The sequence below is a fragment of the Drosophila guanche genome, unplaced genomic scaffold, assembly GCF_900245975.1.
Source record: "Drosophila guanche unplaced genomic scaffold, DGUA_6, whole genome shotgun sequence".
Lineage (NCBI taxonomy): Eukaryota > Metazoa > Arthropoda > Insecta > Diptera > Drosophilidae > Drosophila > Drosophila guanche.
This window is the reverse complement of record NW_022995750.1, coordinates 1,463,858-1,477,883: the sequence shown is the minus strand read 5'-3', so window position 1 is coordinate 1,477,883 and position 14,026 is coordinate 1,463,858. Positions and strand designations below refer to the sequence as shown.

At 49.5% G+C, this 14,026-nt stretch overlaps 1 protein-coding gene and 1 long non-coding RNA gene across 6 annotated transcripts in view; one reads left to right on the top strand and one right to left on the bottom strand.

Moving 5' to 3' along the window:
• Positions 1-14,026, bottom strand: part of LOC117586106 — a 42,832-nt gene that overhangs the window by 14,358 nt on the left and 14,448 nt on the right. The window lies entirely within an intron of this gene.
• On the top strand, positions 5,260-10,504 carry LOC117586077 (MAP/microtubule affinity-regulating kinase 4). Its single transcript, XM_034275932.1, has 2 exons — positions 5,260-5,458; positions 7,391-10,504. The coding sequence occupies exon 2, from the start codon at positions 8,066-8,068 to the stop codon at positions 10,223-10,225; it is 2,160 nt and encodes a 719-aa protein (XP_034131823.1). The 5' UTR covers positions 5,260-5,458; positions 7,391-8,065; the 3' UTR covers positions 10,226-10,504.

Here is a 14,026-nt window from a genome sequence, read left to right as displayed (position 1 = left end):
GTGGGGGTTGGTGTACAGGGGACGGCGATTTCATTTTGTTTGATTGTTTGATTTCTGCTCCACGTCGTGACCAGCGTCCAGTGTTCAGTGTTCAGTGTTCAGTGGAGGAGGCAGAGTGGAGGCTGTGCTGCATTTTGGCGCAGTCGTTGAAGGGTCTCCGGCGTAGCCTCAAGACTTTCATTGCGGCTCGACCTAAACGGAAATCTGGCTGAGCTTGTGCCAGGGTTCGGGCAGGGAGTGTGCAGAGGCAGAGCAGAGACGACCACGACGACGACGACGACGATGATGATGATGATGAAAAACGCACTCGAATTAAAAGGTTTCGTTTGGGGGAGATGCAGATGGCTAGGCCGGACATCCACCTGACAACAGGGAGAGCGGCATGGCGGAAAGGGGAACGGGTGCTGCAGCAATCCTGATTTTAGGGTGGTTGATTTTTGAATTAAATTAAAATATTAATGGGGGGTCTTAATCTATGTAGAAGAGTGGCCTAAAGGCCTGCATCATACAAATCAATCCTTCAAAATGCAGTCACACTGCAGTCTAACTGCAGTTCTCATGCGTTCCTGCAGTAAGGATCAACATGGGCAGGAGGAACATCAGCAGCAGGAGAAGCCCGCACCATATCTGAGATGCGAGGAGTGGAGCAGCCAGCAGACAGCCAGCATATTGCAATTTCGCAAATCAAACAAAAGGCAGCCGCAGAAAAAACACAACCCAATGGATGGTGGAGGCATGAGGCATGGGGAAAGGCGCTCGACCAAAAGGACAATGCACAGGCCGAGCAGCACAGGATGGCACAGGACACGGGATACGCGCCACAGAGGCACAACTCGGCGGCTAATATGCATTGCACATGCAGCGGGTCTTAAGAGGAAGAGGCAGTCGCTGTGGCAGTGGCTACAGTGCTGCAGTGGCAGTGGCAGTGGCAGGAGTGGATGGCGCAGCTAAACTTTTTTCATGACTGTTGTTTCGGCAGTGTGGCTTCAGCTCCAGCTACTGCTCCCTGTCCCCTGCCCCTGCCCACGCCCCCGAACCTGCCACAACTCTTTCCTCAGTTTGTTTGCCAAGCAAATGCATCCAATGCAATTTTTTCGGCGCGCAATGTAGACGCAGGTCCTTTGCTGCAATCAACTTTGCCGGAGGACCAGGCAACAGACACACAGGCAAGGAGTGGGTGGAGGAGTGGGCGGTAGGTTGTGGCATGGTTAAGCGGACGCTTCGCAAGTCAATCAGTTCAAAAACAAAACAAAAACAACAAGAAAAACAAAAACCAAACGAGGCAAACCCAGAAGCCAGTAGCCGGCCTACAGCCACGGCTAAAGTCCTTATTATCCTGCCACCTCCGCGCGCCCAAACCATTTCCAGACGGACAAAAATGCAATATCGAATGCACCCCTTTGCCCCATCTGCCACATCGTACTAAACGCACTGCAGCCGCAAAGAAATTGCAACACAAAAAAAAAAAAACAAAACAAAAAAACAGGAAGGAGGCGGTGGAAAAATTGGGGAAATGGGGAAAGCGACTCACAAGCGCGAGCGCGAGGAGAGATTTTCAATTAAAAGGAATTGCTGCTCTATGTGGATTTTTGTGCTTATTAGGCTGCTGCCTAGCTGCATGCATCCATGCAACACCCATCCCCCCCTTTTACCCACTCGAACCACTCCAAAGCCGCGCAGCACATTTGGTAATCAATTTCTGTTGTTGCTTGCCACTGCCACAGTGTTGTGGTTGTGTGTGTGGCAGCTGACTGACAATCTTTGCTAATAATCTGCTGCCCCACCCCACTCCCCCTCTGCTGGCATCTCTCAGCGACACAGAGCTACGGATTCAGATGAGTTCCAGATGCACTTGCATTATGCTGGATTTTAGATTTTCAGATTTTTAGCGTGGCGCTGCCAAAATGCATTCCATTTCATTCGTAACTATGTCTGCAGGGTGGGGTGGCTGCTTTTTCAATTAGGCCAAGCCATCGCGATACATGAGAGGCAAATGGCAAAGGCTGGCGGAGGCAAAGGATTAGTTCCATCATTATCTATGTGTCGCAGGGGAGAGTCGGAGAGATCATTTCCGCTTGTGGAAGTGCCGCATGAGCAAAAAATTATTGACAATTCTTTCGATGGGCAGAGACTCGAGCACAAAACAATGCCAATGCGGGGAATGCAAATCCTTCACTCTGCTAATATTGTTTATCCCTAAGCAGTCGGCACATTCCTCTGGCACCCTCACCCTCACTTCCCAGGAAGAACAAAGCCACAAAAACTATGCAAAAATATAACAAAACCCGAGAAATAGAAACAGAGAAACAGAGAAACAGAGAGACGGCGACCAAATCGAAAGGAGGGACAAAACTCTTTCACAAAAGCAAAAGCAGGTACAGGCCCTGTCCTTTGGCCAGGGATCAGAAAGCGGTAGAACGGCAGAGCGGAGTGCAGAATGAATGAATGAATGCATCGATCCTGCAATCAGTGCCCAAACCCAATGCAAAGTAAGTGCCAAAGGGGAAGCAGAAGAACACTTCAGACTTGGAGAAATAATTGTCGAAAATTCCCGAGGAAAAACTGTGAGAAATTCTCTCATTTTCTTGATGGAAAAGCCAGGCACATCGCCCCGCACTCCCCTTGGGACAGCTGAAAAATTAGAGGCGATTCTGTGTGATTCGGTGGCTGATTTTGATTTTGATAATGTTTCAGTTTGGTTTCCCATTCTTCTATTCATATATGCATTTTCCCTCATTTGGCTGGCCATTGTTTGTGGTCCTTGATAGGGACTCTTTGCATTTGACACTCCACCGAGGAGACATCTTGTGGCTGTCTTTGTTTGAACGGGTTAATTTGTGTATTTAGCTGAGAGAGAGGGAGAGCAGCGACAGCTGAGTTCTGATCTGTGACTGCAAAGATGTTTTTGTGTGGGGGTTTGGCCTTATTGAATATCGATGCGAGTTGGAAACCCAATTAAACCCTAAGTCGCCACACACCATCCGCCGCACGTTCTTGCGTCTGTGGCATCTGAGGATTTTGCACCTTTTGCGCTGCTGCAACCCAGAAAAATGCAGATCATGGGCCAAGGAGTCACCATGGCACCAGTAATCGATATGCACCCGCATTTACCCTGTAGAATCGGATCTGTGTTCTGTGTGGATCTCTCTGTCTCTCTGTCTGTCTGTCAAGATGCAGCCTCGTGGCCATAACTCATCGGGGCAATGTGCAATGTGCAAAAGTGCCTGTATCGCATATCCTGTGGCCGCATTGTTTGCACAAAGATGCAGCAGCAGCGCGCTCCTTTCTTTCATTCCCCCCATGCCCCAGAGTCAGCTGCAGTCGCAATCTGTTTTGCAGCACGATCAAATATTGCCGAAAAATCTTTCACCTTTCGCCTTGCTCCGTTCCGAGATTTCCTCTCAGTCGTCAAGTGGCGCGTGTCCGCTTGTGGCCAACTGTGATTTTGTTGCAGTTGCATTGTCTTCGGTTGCAGCATTGAGTCAGTCGGCAACTTCGTCATCTGTTGTTGCGAGTGCCACGTGCGTCTATGCGGCGTCTCTGGCTCAGCGTTTATCTGCCTCGTCGAATGGTGTCTGAATTCGGAATTACCCGCTTGATTATTAACATGTCGCCTACATTTGGCCTACATTTGCCCCCTTCCCCCGCCCGCTGTCTGTCTCTTGCCACTGACTTGAGCTTGAGCTCCACTTCCATTTCCAATTCCATTTGGAAAGCCCACCCAAGTGACTGTCATCTCAGGAGACAGGGGAGGCGCCAGAGAGAAGGAGAGCCAAGAGGCATCCAACACAAACGGCCAAAAGCTTTTTAATTAAGCCTCTGCCTTGGCCCACTGCCGGGGAGGGAGAGACTGCAAACTGAATCGGGAATCGAGGAGAAATCACAGAGAAAACTGTTATTATAATCATCATCGTCTACAAAGTCCATCGTCCTACGTCTGTCCTGTACACCCTCCGTCCTTGTCCCTCGTCTTGCTTGTCGCCTACTTTGTCATTATAATTTTTCTTTTCAGCTTTTCCCGTAGTTATGAGGGGGGGGAAACGGAGAAAGATTGGGAGGGAGCAAGAGCAAAAGGAAATTTGTTCGGCCCTAAAGAAAGAAATGCATTTTATTATTACGAGTATTATTATTTGTTGTGGTAACTTTTTAATCATTCCCAATCCTCCACCCCACCCTCCTGTAGAGTGGATTGAGGGGTTCCGTTCCCTTTGACTACACTTGGGAACAAAAAAAACACTTTAAGAAACCCACTGGCCGGTCGACGGCGACGACTCTTATTGGTGCACCAGCGACAGACACGCAGCCAAACAAAGGCAGACAGCCACAGATACTCCTACATACTTCGATACGTGTCCATCAGATACTCGAACGACGAATGGGGAAAGCAGAGACAGAAAGAGAAAGCAACAGCGAACCACCCTAAGAAAACCCACACCAATGCGGCCGTCCAATCCGATAGATAAATTCGCCGCAAAAACTTACGACGACTGAGAGGCACCGGCAACGGCAACGGCAACGGCAACAAAACGAACCGAAGACGAAGACGGACGAAGATTAAACGACCACGAAGACGACAAACTGCCGAACATTGTTGTGGCTTCGTTGATGGTACGTACGTTCCCCTCCCAAACAACGACGTCATCAACGTGTGTGACGTCACGCCGCAAGAAACGCTTAAGGAAGCAAACGACCTTCATGGAGATCGAACGAACGAACAAGCGCACAGTGGGTGTAACGTGAAGTTTGGCAAGTAAAAACTAATAACGTGGAGATACAAGAAATATAATTGTTGAATTAAGAAAATTACAGAGTTTTTCTATGCATGACATCTTTTTTTTAATATACATATTTGAATGATTGAAATTCTTTATATTTTTATACAACAATACGATATGAAGGAATGAATTGAATGAAAGGAAGATACCAAAGCAGATTTATATTCTCTGATTTCGGACACTAAATGAGTTAAATTAAACGGAAAGTCCAATCAAAAATATGTGTAAGCTACTTGTTCCTCTTCATCCACTGTGTGAGCGCAGCGAATGAGCAGGCAACGAAAGAAGAGCGAAGGAGCGTAACGTAAGAGCAAAAGAAGAAATAAAGAAGAAGACGCGCTCTCTCCGCTCTCTCGCAGACCTGTGTTGCAAGAAAAGAATGGGTACGAAGCAAAGAAAAGAGGCAAGAGGCAAGAAGCAAGAGAAGAGCCGTTCGTTGCGATCTTGGCCTGCTGCCTGGCAATCGACGCCGCGTTCAGTTCATTTCAACGTCGCGCTTTGTATCTTGTAGTTTGCCGTTCGCTCGCCATCGCCATCGCCAGCTGAAGCTGAAGCTGAAGAAGATACGCAGCTACATTTCGGGATTAACACTAATTCGTTTTTGATTGTCGCCCAGGGGGGGGATCGTGTTATCGTGGAAGGGAAGGGGTCGGTCGGTCGCAGGAACCCAGGCGGAGCAGAGTGTAAGTGCAGAGTGAAGTGTAATTATTGTATCCCCAGCGGACGGACAGAGTCCATTGGGGATTCGGTTGCTATGCCTTATCTAGTGACTTGTCTTCTCTCAGGGTCCCTGAATCTCTGCCTAAATGTATCTCCAAGTGTGCCTGTTGGGGGCGTTCTCTTCTCTTGCGTTTCAAGAGGCGTTTCACTAATTACCCGATCGTTCGATCGATCCCCAAGAGTCCAACCGTCCAGTCGGCACTTTGTTCAAGAAATTTTGTGTCAAACAGTGAAGCAAGTGTGCATGTGTGTGTGTGTGTATCTGTGTAACTGTGTTTCTGTGCAATGGTCATGGGGGCACCATTTAATGCTGAGGCAATGAAAACATGAGGCGCCGCCGCGGCCAGTTCCCAAAAGTCGCCGCTGAATGGGATGAGATGATGACTCAGTGGAGTTTGTTCTTAATTCTCTCTCTCTCTTTCTCGCTCTTCCTCACTCTCCCGCTCTCTTTCGATAAAGATCTTAAAGAGGGCGAACAAGGAAGAGGGAGAGGGAACCAGAATCAAAATAGAGAATCAAGAAGCAGCGGCACAAAGAAGTGACGAAGTGAAAAACAAAGACGCAAACGAAAACGAAGAGACAACTGAAGATCCCATGGAGAGTCAAAAGCAAAGGCAAAAAAAGAGTGGGGGAACGACCCGCATGTGTGTTTACATGTGTCTTTGGTGTCAGGGCAGGGTCAGTGCAGTGCACCAATGGGTGTGTGGTGTGGTTTGGTGGGGCCTACACTCTGAGTGGTGTGGTGCATTGAACCAGCGGGTTGGGGGGTAAAGGGACAGAGGCTTCGATTTTTGAAACCAAATCCCAGCTCATATCAGAGTTTCTTAGTTCAAGTTCCCGGAAATTGTGCAAATCCAAGACCAGCTTATGTTGTTGTTTTTCTAAAAAATTGTTTGTGGCAAGAAGAGTAGAGAATTACACAGATGGAAAATTAATACCCATACAAAGGCACAAAAGTGGCAGCTGCAATTGAATTATTTCACATAAACAGCAACCAAAGAGGGAGAGAGCGTAATACAGAGAGTGAGGGTAAGAGAGGTCCAAAGAAAGGAGCCGAAAAGTAAGCGAAAAATAAAAGCAAAAGAAGACAAAAGGAGAGCGAGACGCAATGACAATGCCAACGAAGGGAAGGCTGAGGCAGGCAGATCGGGCAGGCAGCAAGGCAGCAGGGGATGATGTTGATGTTGTTGCTGAGGACGAAGAAAAAGTTGCAACAACAAGTAAGGACAGGATCAAGGACACAAACACACGCACACACACATATGCCAAACCAGAAATTGTTACACGAACGAGTGAGCGAGAGAGGGTTTGAATAGCAGAGAAGAGAAGCGTAGAGAAAAGGCAGATTAAGGACCAGTTCCTTTTGTTGTTCCTGGCAGAGTTTCTGGTTAGGTAGGTAGCCGGCCAGCCATTAGGGTGGCAAAAGGTATACGCAGGTATAGACAGGCAGGATCACGAAAGGCAGGAGGAGTAGACCGAGGCTAGGACATGCAAAAAGTAAGAGAAGAAACCAGAAAAAGAGAGAAAACAGAGAACAGAAGAAAATGAGTCGACAATAAAGGGAATGACTAGTTTAAAAGGGCACATTGTTGGCTAGGAAAAACATCAGCATGGGGTGGGGGTAGGTTTTGGGAGTAAAGTAGAGTGCTGCACAGTGGTTCAAAGTCGCTGCGAAACGGGAACGAAAGATCAGATCAGATGGAGGATCAATATACAACTTCTTCCTTTTAGAAAGTTGCAAAGTTCACAAAAATATTCAATTTCTTTCTCGTATTCCCTCCCTTACACTAAAGATCACACTTCTCCACTTGGCTGTGACATTTGGCTAATGAAAACTTTGCCTATTCTTTGCTAAATCTTTCACATCATTAATTATTCCCATTTACCACTTACAGAAGGCAGCTGCTGATGTTCTCAGGCAAAGAAGAGGAACCCATTGAATATACAATCTACAAAAGTGGAAGGAAGGAACGACAACAACGACTCCAATAACAAAAAACGGCACACGATCGAAGCGAGGATAGGGGGAAGGATCATAAAAGGCTCGTGCCATATGAAGCATTAAGCCGAGCCGCTATAAGTGCCACCACCAGGAGGGGGTTGGTTGCTTGCTGTTGATAGCGGATAGAGAGCGACGCGAAGGAATTCCAATTCCACAATTCATGCGGTTGCCGAGGGTCGAGACAAAGTGAGCAGGAGATCCTCCTGGCAGAAGGAAGCAGGACTATCGCTTATCAGCCATGCGTTTGAGAGAACGGCACACGTCGGAGGGTTGCACCAAATAAGGGTCCGGGGTTTCGGTCTTATCTTAAAGCTTGTTCTGACTAGAGAGAGGTACTGAGGGGTGTCGAAAAAAAGAGCAGATGTGCAGGCGAGTACCCAACAATTACAGAGCAGGAGCAGCAGGAACAGAGTTTCGCATTCAGGACGCGTGCGCGGCATGCTTAGAGAGAGGGAGGACAACACTCATTCCTTCCCTTGCTTTCAGTTAGCTTTTGAGATTAGAAAAACACCTGGGGGTCTCCACTCAGAGACACGTTACTCGGAACGACTAAATTTTAAGTGCTGCCATGTCGGTTGAAAATAGTTTAGGAATTATAGATTTTAGTTTGGTTTGCGAGAGTGCAGGAGCTGCTGGAGCAGGAAAAGCGCCTTCAGAGAGGGGGGAATCACAGCAGTCCAAAGGCTTTGCATCGTCGGACAAGGAGAATTGCGGCGACACACCCAAAATTGTCACGACAGGAGCCACGGCACAGCCTGCCACTGCCACGACGGTGGGGGCCAACGGCAGATCCCTTGCTACAGCAGCCACATCTGGGAAGTCGGGCAAAGATGTGGGCGATGGCATGAGCAGCACGGATCTCAAGTTCCAGTCGTATGTGAATGGCAACGGCAATGGCGTCTACAAAATCATCAAGACCCTGGGAAAGGGTAACTTTGCCAAGGTGAAGCTTGCGGTGCACATACCCACGGGCCGGGAGGTGGCCATCAAGGTGATCGACAAGACGCAGCTGAACACGAGCGCCCGCCAGAAGCTGTACCGCGAGGTGCGGATCATGAAGCTGCTAAATCATCCGAACATTGTGCGGCTCTTTCAGGTGATCGAGTCGGAGCGATCGCTGTATCTCGTCATGGAGTACGCCAGTCGGGGCGAGCTCTTCGATCATCTCGTCAAGAACGGAAGGATGAGGGAACGGGACGCGAGGGTCATCTTCCGGCAGCTGGTGTCGGCCATTCAGTATTGCCACAGCAAGTTCGTGGTGCATCGCGACCTCAAGGCGGAGAATCTGCTGCTCGATCAGCACATGAACATCAAGATCGCGGATTTTGGCTTTGGCAACACCTTCGACCCCAACGCCCAGCTGGAGACGTTCTGCGGCAGTCCCCCCTACGCTGCGCCCGAGCTCTTCATGGGCCGTAAGTACGCTGGTCCCGAGGTGGATGCGTGGTCCCTGGGTGTCGTTCTCTATACGCTGGTCAGCGGCTCGCTGCCCTTTGACGGCGGCACCCTCAAGGAGCTGCGGGAACGCGTGCTGCGAGGCAAGTACCGTGTGCCCTACTACATCTCCATGGACTGCGAGAATCTGATGCGCAAGTTCCTTGTGCTCAATCCCGCCAAGCGCACCACACTCAATGCCGTGATGAGCGACAAGTGGATTAATCTGGGCTACGAGGAGGCGGACAAGCTGCGTGTCTACCGCGAGAAGCCCATGGAGCTGCAGGATCCCGTTCGCGTCGATCTTCTCATTGGCATGGGCCACAAGCGGAGCGACGTGGAGCACTCGGTGCGGGGCCAGCTCTTCGACGACATCTACTGCACCTACATGCTGCTGAACGTAGCCAAGCCGCGTGCCTCTGCCTCCAGGCAGGGCTCCTCGAGCTCAGAGGTGTCTACCACCACAGCCCTGCCAGTTGTCACACCTGCCCCATCGGTGGCTCCACCGTCCTCCTCGGGCACCGCTAGTGCTAGTCGCCCAATGGGGCCACGAATGACCAATATTCTGAACTCTCTGACGACAACGATCAGTTCCACTCCCAGCACAGAGCCAGAGACGATTGCAAGTGCGAGAACAGGAGGTGCATCTGTGGCACCAGCCAAGCCCACGCGTCGGACGCCCGCTCGCAAGGGAACCACTGCCGCTGTTCGCTCCGAGATCAGCTCACGCACCCGCTCCCCCCACACGCCGCAGTCGAGCAAGCGGGGTGCCACCTCAGTGGATGTGAAGCCAACGCTCCTAAGCGCTCAGCGGCAGATGGCGCAGGCCCAGAAGATGTCCGCCGCCACGCCGCCCCGCTTCCAGTACCTCAGGGACACGCACAGTCCGGTGCAGACGCCCGGCTCCGCTCGGCGTCCCACCACGCTCTACGAGAAGGCAGACCTAGCCACGCCCCCAGCCACTGGCGCCACACCCATGGTGGTGCCAAAGTCGCCGGCCATCGGCGGTCGTTTGATGGAGCGTCTCGAGGCCAGCGAGAAGCCCTTCACCCGCCAAAATGCGGCTCGAGCCACTTTCCACTTTGGCCAGGGCCGGAGCGGCAAGAACGCAAGGGGTGGCCCGGGCAGTGGCAACGGTGCAGACGAAGACCAGATGCCGCCGCTCTCCGCGGACGACACAAAACCCGCCTCCCGCGTGGGCTTTTTCTCGAAGCTGACAGCACGCTTTGGCCGGAGGGTTATCCACCTGAACGAGAAGGATGTGGCGGAGCAGCGCAAGAATCTCACCAAGTAAATGATCCATGAGATACATCCCCTGTGGCTCTGTGTGTTTCGTTTATAGCTCCAGACTAGAATCTGTAGCCCTCCTTTTGATAAGAAATAAACTTAAGTTTAGGAGAAGCGTTTCACAATGTAAAGTGCGGCCTGGAGACTGTGTACATCAAACTGTACATCAGGCTGGTGTGCACATCAAACTGTAAACTGTATCAAAGTGAACATAAAACTGCCAAGAATGGAAGTGATAGTAGAGTAGAGTAGACCGGAAAAGACCGCAAATTCAATTTAATTTTAATATAACAAATACAAAAATTAATGAACAGAAATACAGAAAATTTAGTCTACAAAATAAAAGTGATCGAGATGTAGAAGTGATAGATTTTTCGAGTGGAAAGTACAACACAAATATCCAACAGATCGCTCAACTGCCTGAAGGGGTAACAGGGGTTGCATTAACAGCACTAAAAATAAAAAGCAACGACTAAAACAATGTCTAAATTCCCGTTTGCGTGTTGCTTCGGCATTAAGTGGTTTCATGCGAAGGGGGGAACGGAGTGCGGGAGTGTTGAGTCCGTGTGAGCAACACGAAACCGCAATCATTTTGCACTTTTCGAGGCAGCACTGGGAACGCTGCAAGCGTGGGGGTTGGGGGGTAAAATTGGAGGCGTCGAACGGCGGAAGGAAAAGGCGTTTACACAACGTCAGAGCCACGGAGCCCAGTAACAATATCCGGAAAGAAACCAATAAACGGGCAAATTCCGCAGAAGGGCGCCGACTTTCTGTGTGTGTTTTTTGGTGGGAACCAAACTGGGAAAATGGGTGTACGCATATAAGAGAGGGTTGAGGGGTTGAGTGTTTAAGGGTGGTTCAGGTAAAGCGACTGATTGGGACTCCCATTGGAAGGTGAGCGGAAGTAGAGCGTTTAATTTGTTAACTAGCGGAAGACGGATATGCCGGAGACCATGCAACTGGCTACTGGAAACGCGAAGCAAAGTAACAGGTCGCACATAAATTAGGTTGGCAAATGAGAGTGCATTAATGTATATCTACCCACTCCTAGAGAGCACCCCCGCTACCCTCTGTCCTTATCCTGTAGTTAGATACTTGCCCCGTCCCTAGCTGTGGTTCCGCTGGCTGATAAGATTGGGCCAAAAACCGAAATGCAAACAAAAGTAGTGCCGCTCTATTTGCATGGGACTAGAACAGGAATGAAGCTCGAACGTTGCCTCAATTGTTTGCCCAAAGGGTAAACCACACATATAGATATGTATAGCTGGAGATACAGATACTAAATATGGAATATAGAAAGTGCTGGCTGATTAATCGAAATAAATAGTACTTGAAGCACAAATAAAAGTGCCTATGCAAATAGCAGAGAACTCGATTAGATAGAGCCACGAGAACCGGACCGGGGACTTATCAAGGACTGACTGGCACACTCCTCCGATAAGATCCGCCAGCCTCGCTCCCTCTGTTCAACTCCCAAAAGTATGCTGGCAAAAGTTTCCGAAGGACGGAAGTCCCAATAAGAAAGGAATCATCATCGGACGTCTCCTTCTTTGGAGCACAAACAAAGGAACGGCCCAAGTTCTGTGGAGCTAATTTGCGGCAACAACCCGTAACGAGCATGTAAACGAAAGTTTAACTGTTGCAAGTGTAACTGTAACTGTAACTGTAAGTGAGAGCCAAGGAAGCGGCCTCGAATGATGGCAAGTTTAAGTGTAATCCTGCCGGCGTCTTTGCCGGGGGACCCTTGACATCTAATTGAGGGTGGAACTGGATTTCGAGCTGGTGCTGCTCTTCTCTGGCCCGCCTTCAAGTGTCTGCCGGCAACGCCTTGAGTGTGACTTGGGTCTTGGGTACCCTGGCCTCTCTCCTCTCTCGGCTACCCACAATTATGTCAATAGCCAAGTTTTTATGGGGCAAGGCAGGCTTGAGGCGAGGCAGAGATTTTTGTAGTGAGTGACAAAAGGTTGCTCGTAGTCTCTGTTGACTGTCGCCGCCGTTTCACCTTCCTTGCACCACCACCCACAACCTTCTCCTCCTCCGAAGTGGCTTTTATTGTTTGTTTTGGGTAAATATTTTATGTGGCCCAAGAAGTGTAACAAGAAACTGAAAATGATTCTTAGGGCTTAGTGGGGCGCTGGGGGTTGGGTGTAGGATCAAGTGGGGTCGACGACTGTTTTAGCTTCTTTTGATTTTTTCTGTGCACAGATTTTCCTTCTGCCGTTTGCCGTTTGCCTTTTGCGGTCGCTTAAGAAAACATTTCCCAGGCTTTTCATATTTTTTTTTCACATATTTTTTCTTGTTTTTTTTTTTTCTTTTTCTTTTTTTGTTCTTTTCGCGCTTGCCAATTAGCTACTCCCCCTGCTCTTGCTCTCCTCTCTCTCTCTCTCGCGCTCTCTCTCTCTCTCTTGGGTTTCCCACTCGAAAATCCTTGGAGTTTTTCCTTTCTTATGCCGCAACCCTTAATTAATGGCTGCCTCCGCCTCCGACTGCCTTGGGCTTCTCCTTGGCTTTAGTTTTGCAACTATTTTGTCTCATTTTCTGCCTGACTTAAGCGCTTAATAGTTTTCAGTTTTTGTCTATAGTCTGCTATAGTTTACCCCTCTCCTGTACCCCTTCCCCTGCTCCTTTTCCTTGCAGTTTTCTTCCTCAAGTCCGTAACTTTTTCTTATTGGAACGAGAATTCGAAACTTTGTCTCTCCTCCTGGCATCCTGCTGCTCCTGCTGCTTCTTGTTTTTTGTGGTCGCATGGCAGTTAATCAATTTTTTGTCCTTTTTTTCCTGCTCCTGGATTGTGTGCAAAGTTTATTCTACAAGTAGAAATATGTTCCCCAAGCTGACAGGAGGCAGGGTGCAAGACTTTCTGTGGTTTGGGTGCAAGGGAAAACTTTTAATTAAGAAAACCTTGAAGTGATTTATTGATTAGAGCAGATCTCCTGGTCGGTCCTCTGCCTGGGGTCAAACTTTCTGTGGTCGCAGATGCCCAACACACCCACACCAACTCCCACACCCCCACTTCTAGACCCGCCTTCTTCTCAAAGAAAGAGAGAAAGAGAGAGAGGGAGAGAGACAAACGTCTCCGTGGATAGCCAATGGGGCTTCCGCTCAACTTGCTGGGTAATCAGAGGCGAGCAGCAGCAGCCAAGTGCCGTGCATCTTTGTGGAGGGGCCACTAAATCGTTGAGGGCAGCCAAGCGTTGAGGATGAGGCAAGTTCCACAACAAATGCGAAGCGCGGCGAAATCAATTCTCTCTCCGGTAGAGACTAGGAAAAAACCAAGCCGATTCGCTGCTTACGGAAGCGCAAAGAAATACACCCACGGGCCCCAGTCCCCGAGTCCCCCAGTCCCCCAACATCCAAACCCCCCACTGCTGCCACATTGAGTCTGTGCAGCGGGCAGAACGACAGAACTTTGGACCCAGCCCACTCTTCCCCACGAAAGTACTTTCGTACTGCCACTACTCGTCGTACTACAACAATATAATTATTATTGTTCCGTGCCGTTTGGGTAGCGTTTCGGCCTGGCCAATACGCAGCAAGAAATAAAGTCGAGAAACAAAATGGTGAGCACTTCCGCTGCCGGCCCGAAAGTAATTACTGAAGTCAGCTCTCCCAGCTCTGGCGGCTCTCGAAGCTCTCGGCGCTCAGTCAACCTTCAAGTTGTTCCACTGCCCGTTCGTTCTGTTGGTCTGTGCCGCACATTTCACGCCTACACCCACAACTCCTGTCCCCCCTGCTATCATTGTTTTAATTGTAAACAATATGAAGATAATCAGAGGCCCGAAATCAGTGCGTGAACAACTCCAGCTAC

Bases quoted from the DNA above. Each gene is read 5' to 3' on its own strand.
- LOC117586077 (XM_034275932.1), top strand. From the start codon at position 8,066: ATGTCGGTTGAAAATAGTTTAGGAATTATAGATTTTAGTTTGGTTTGC.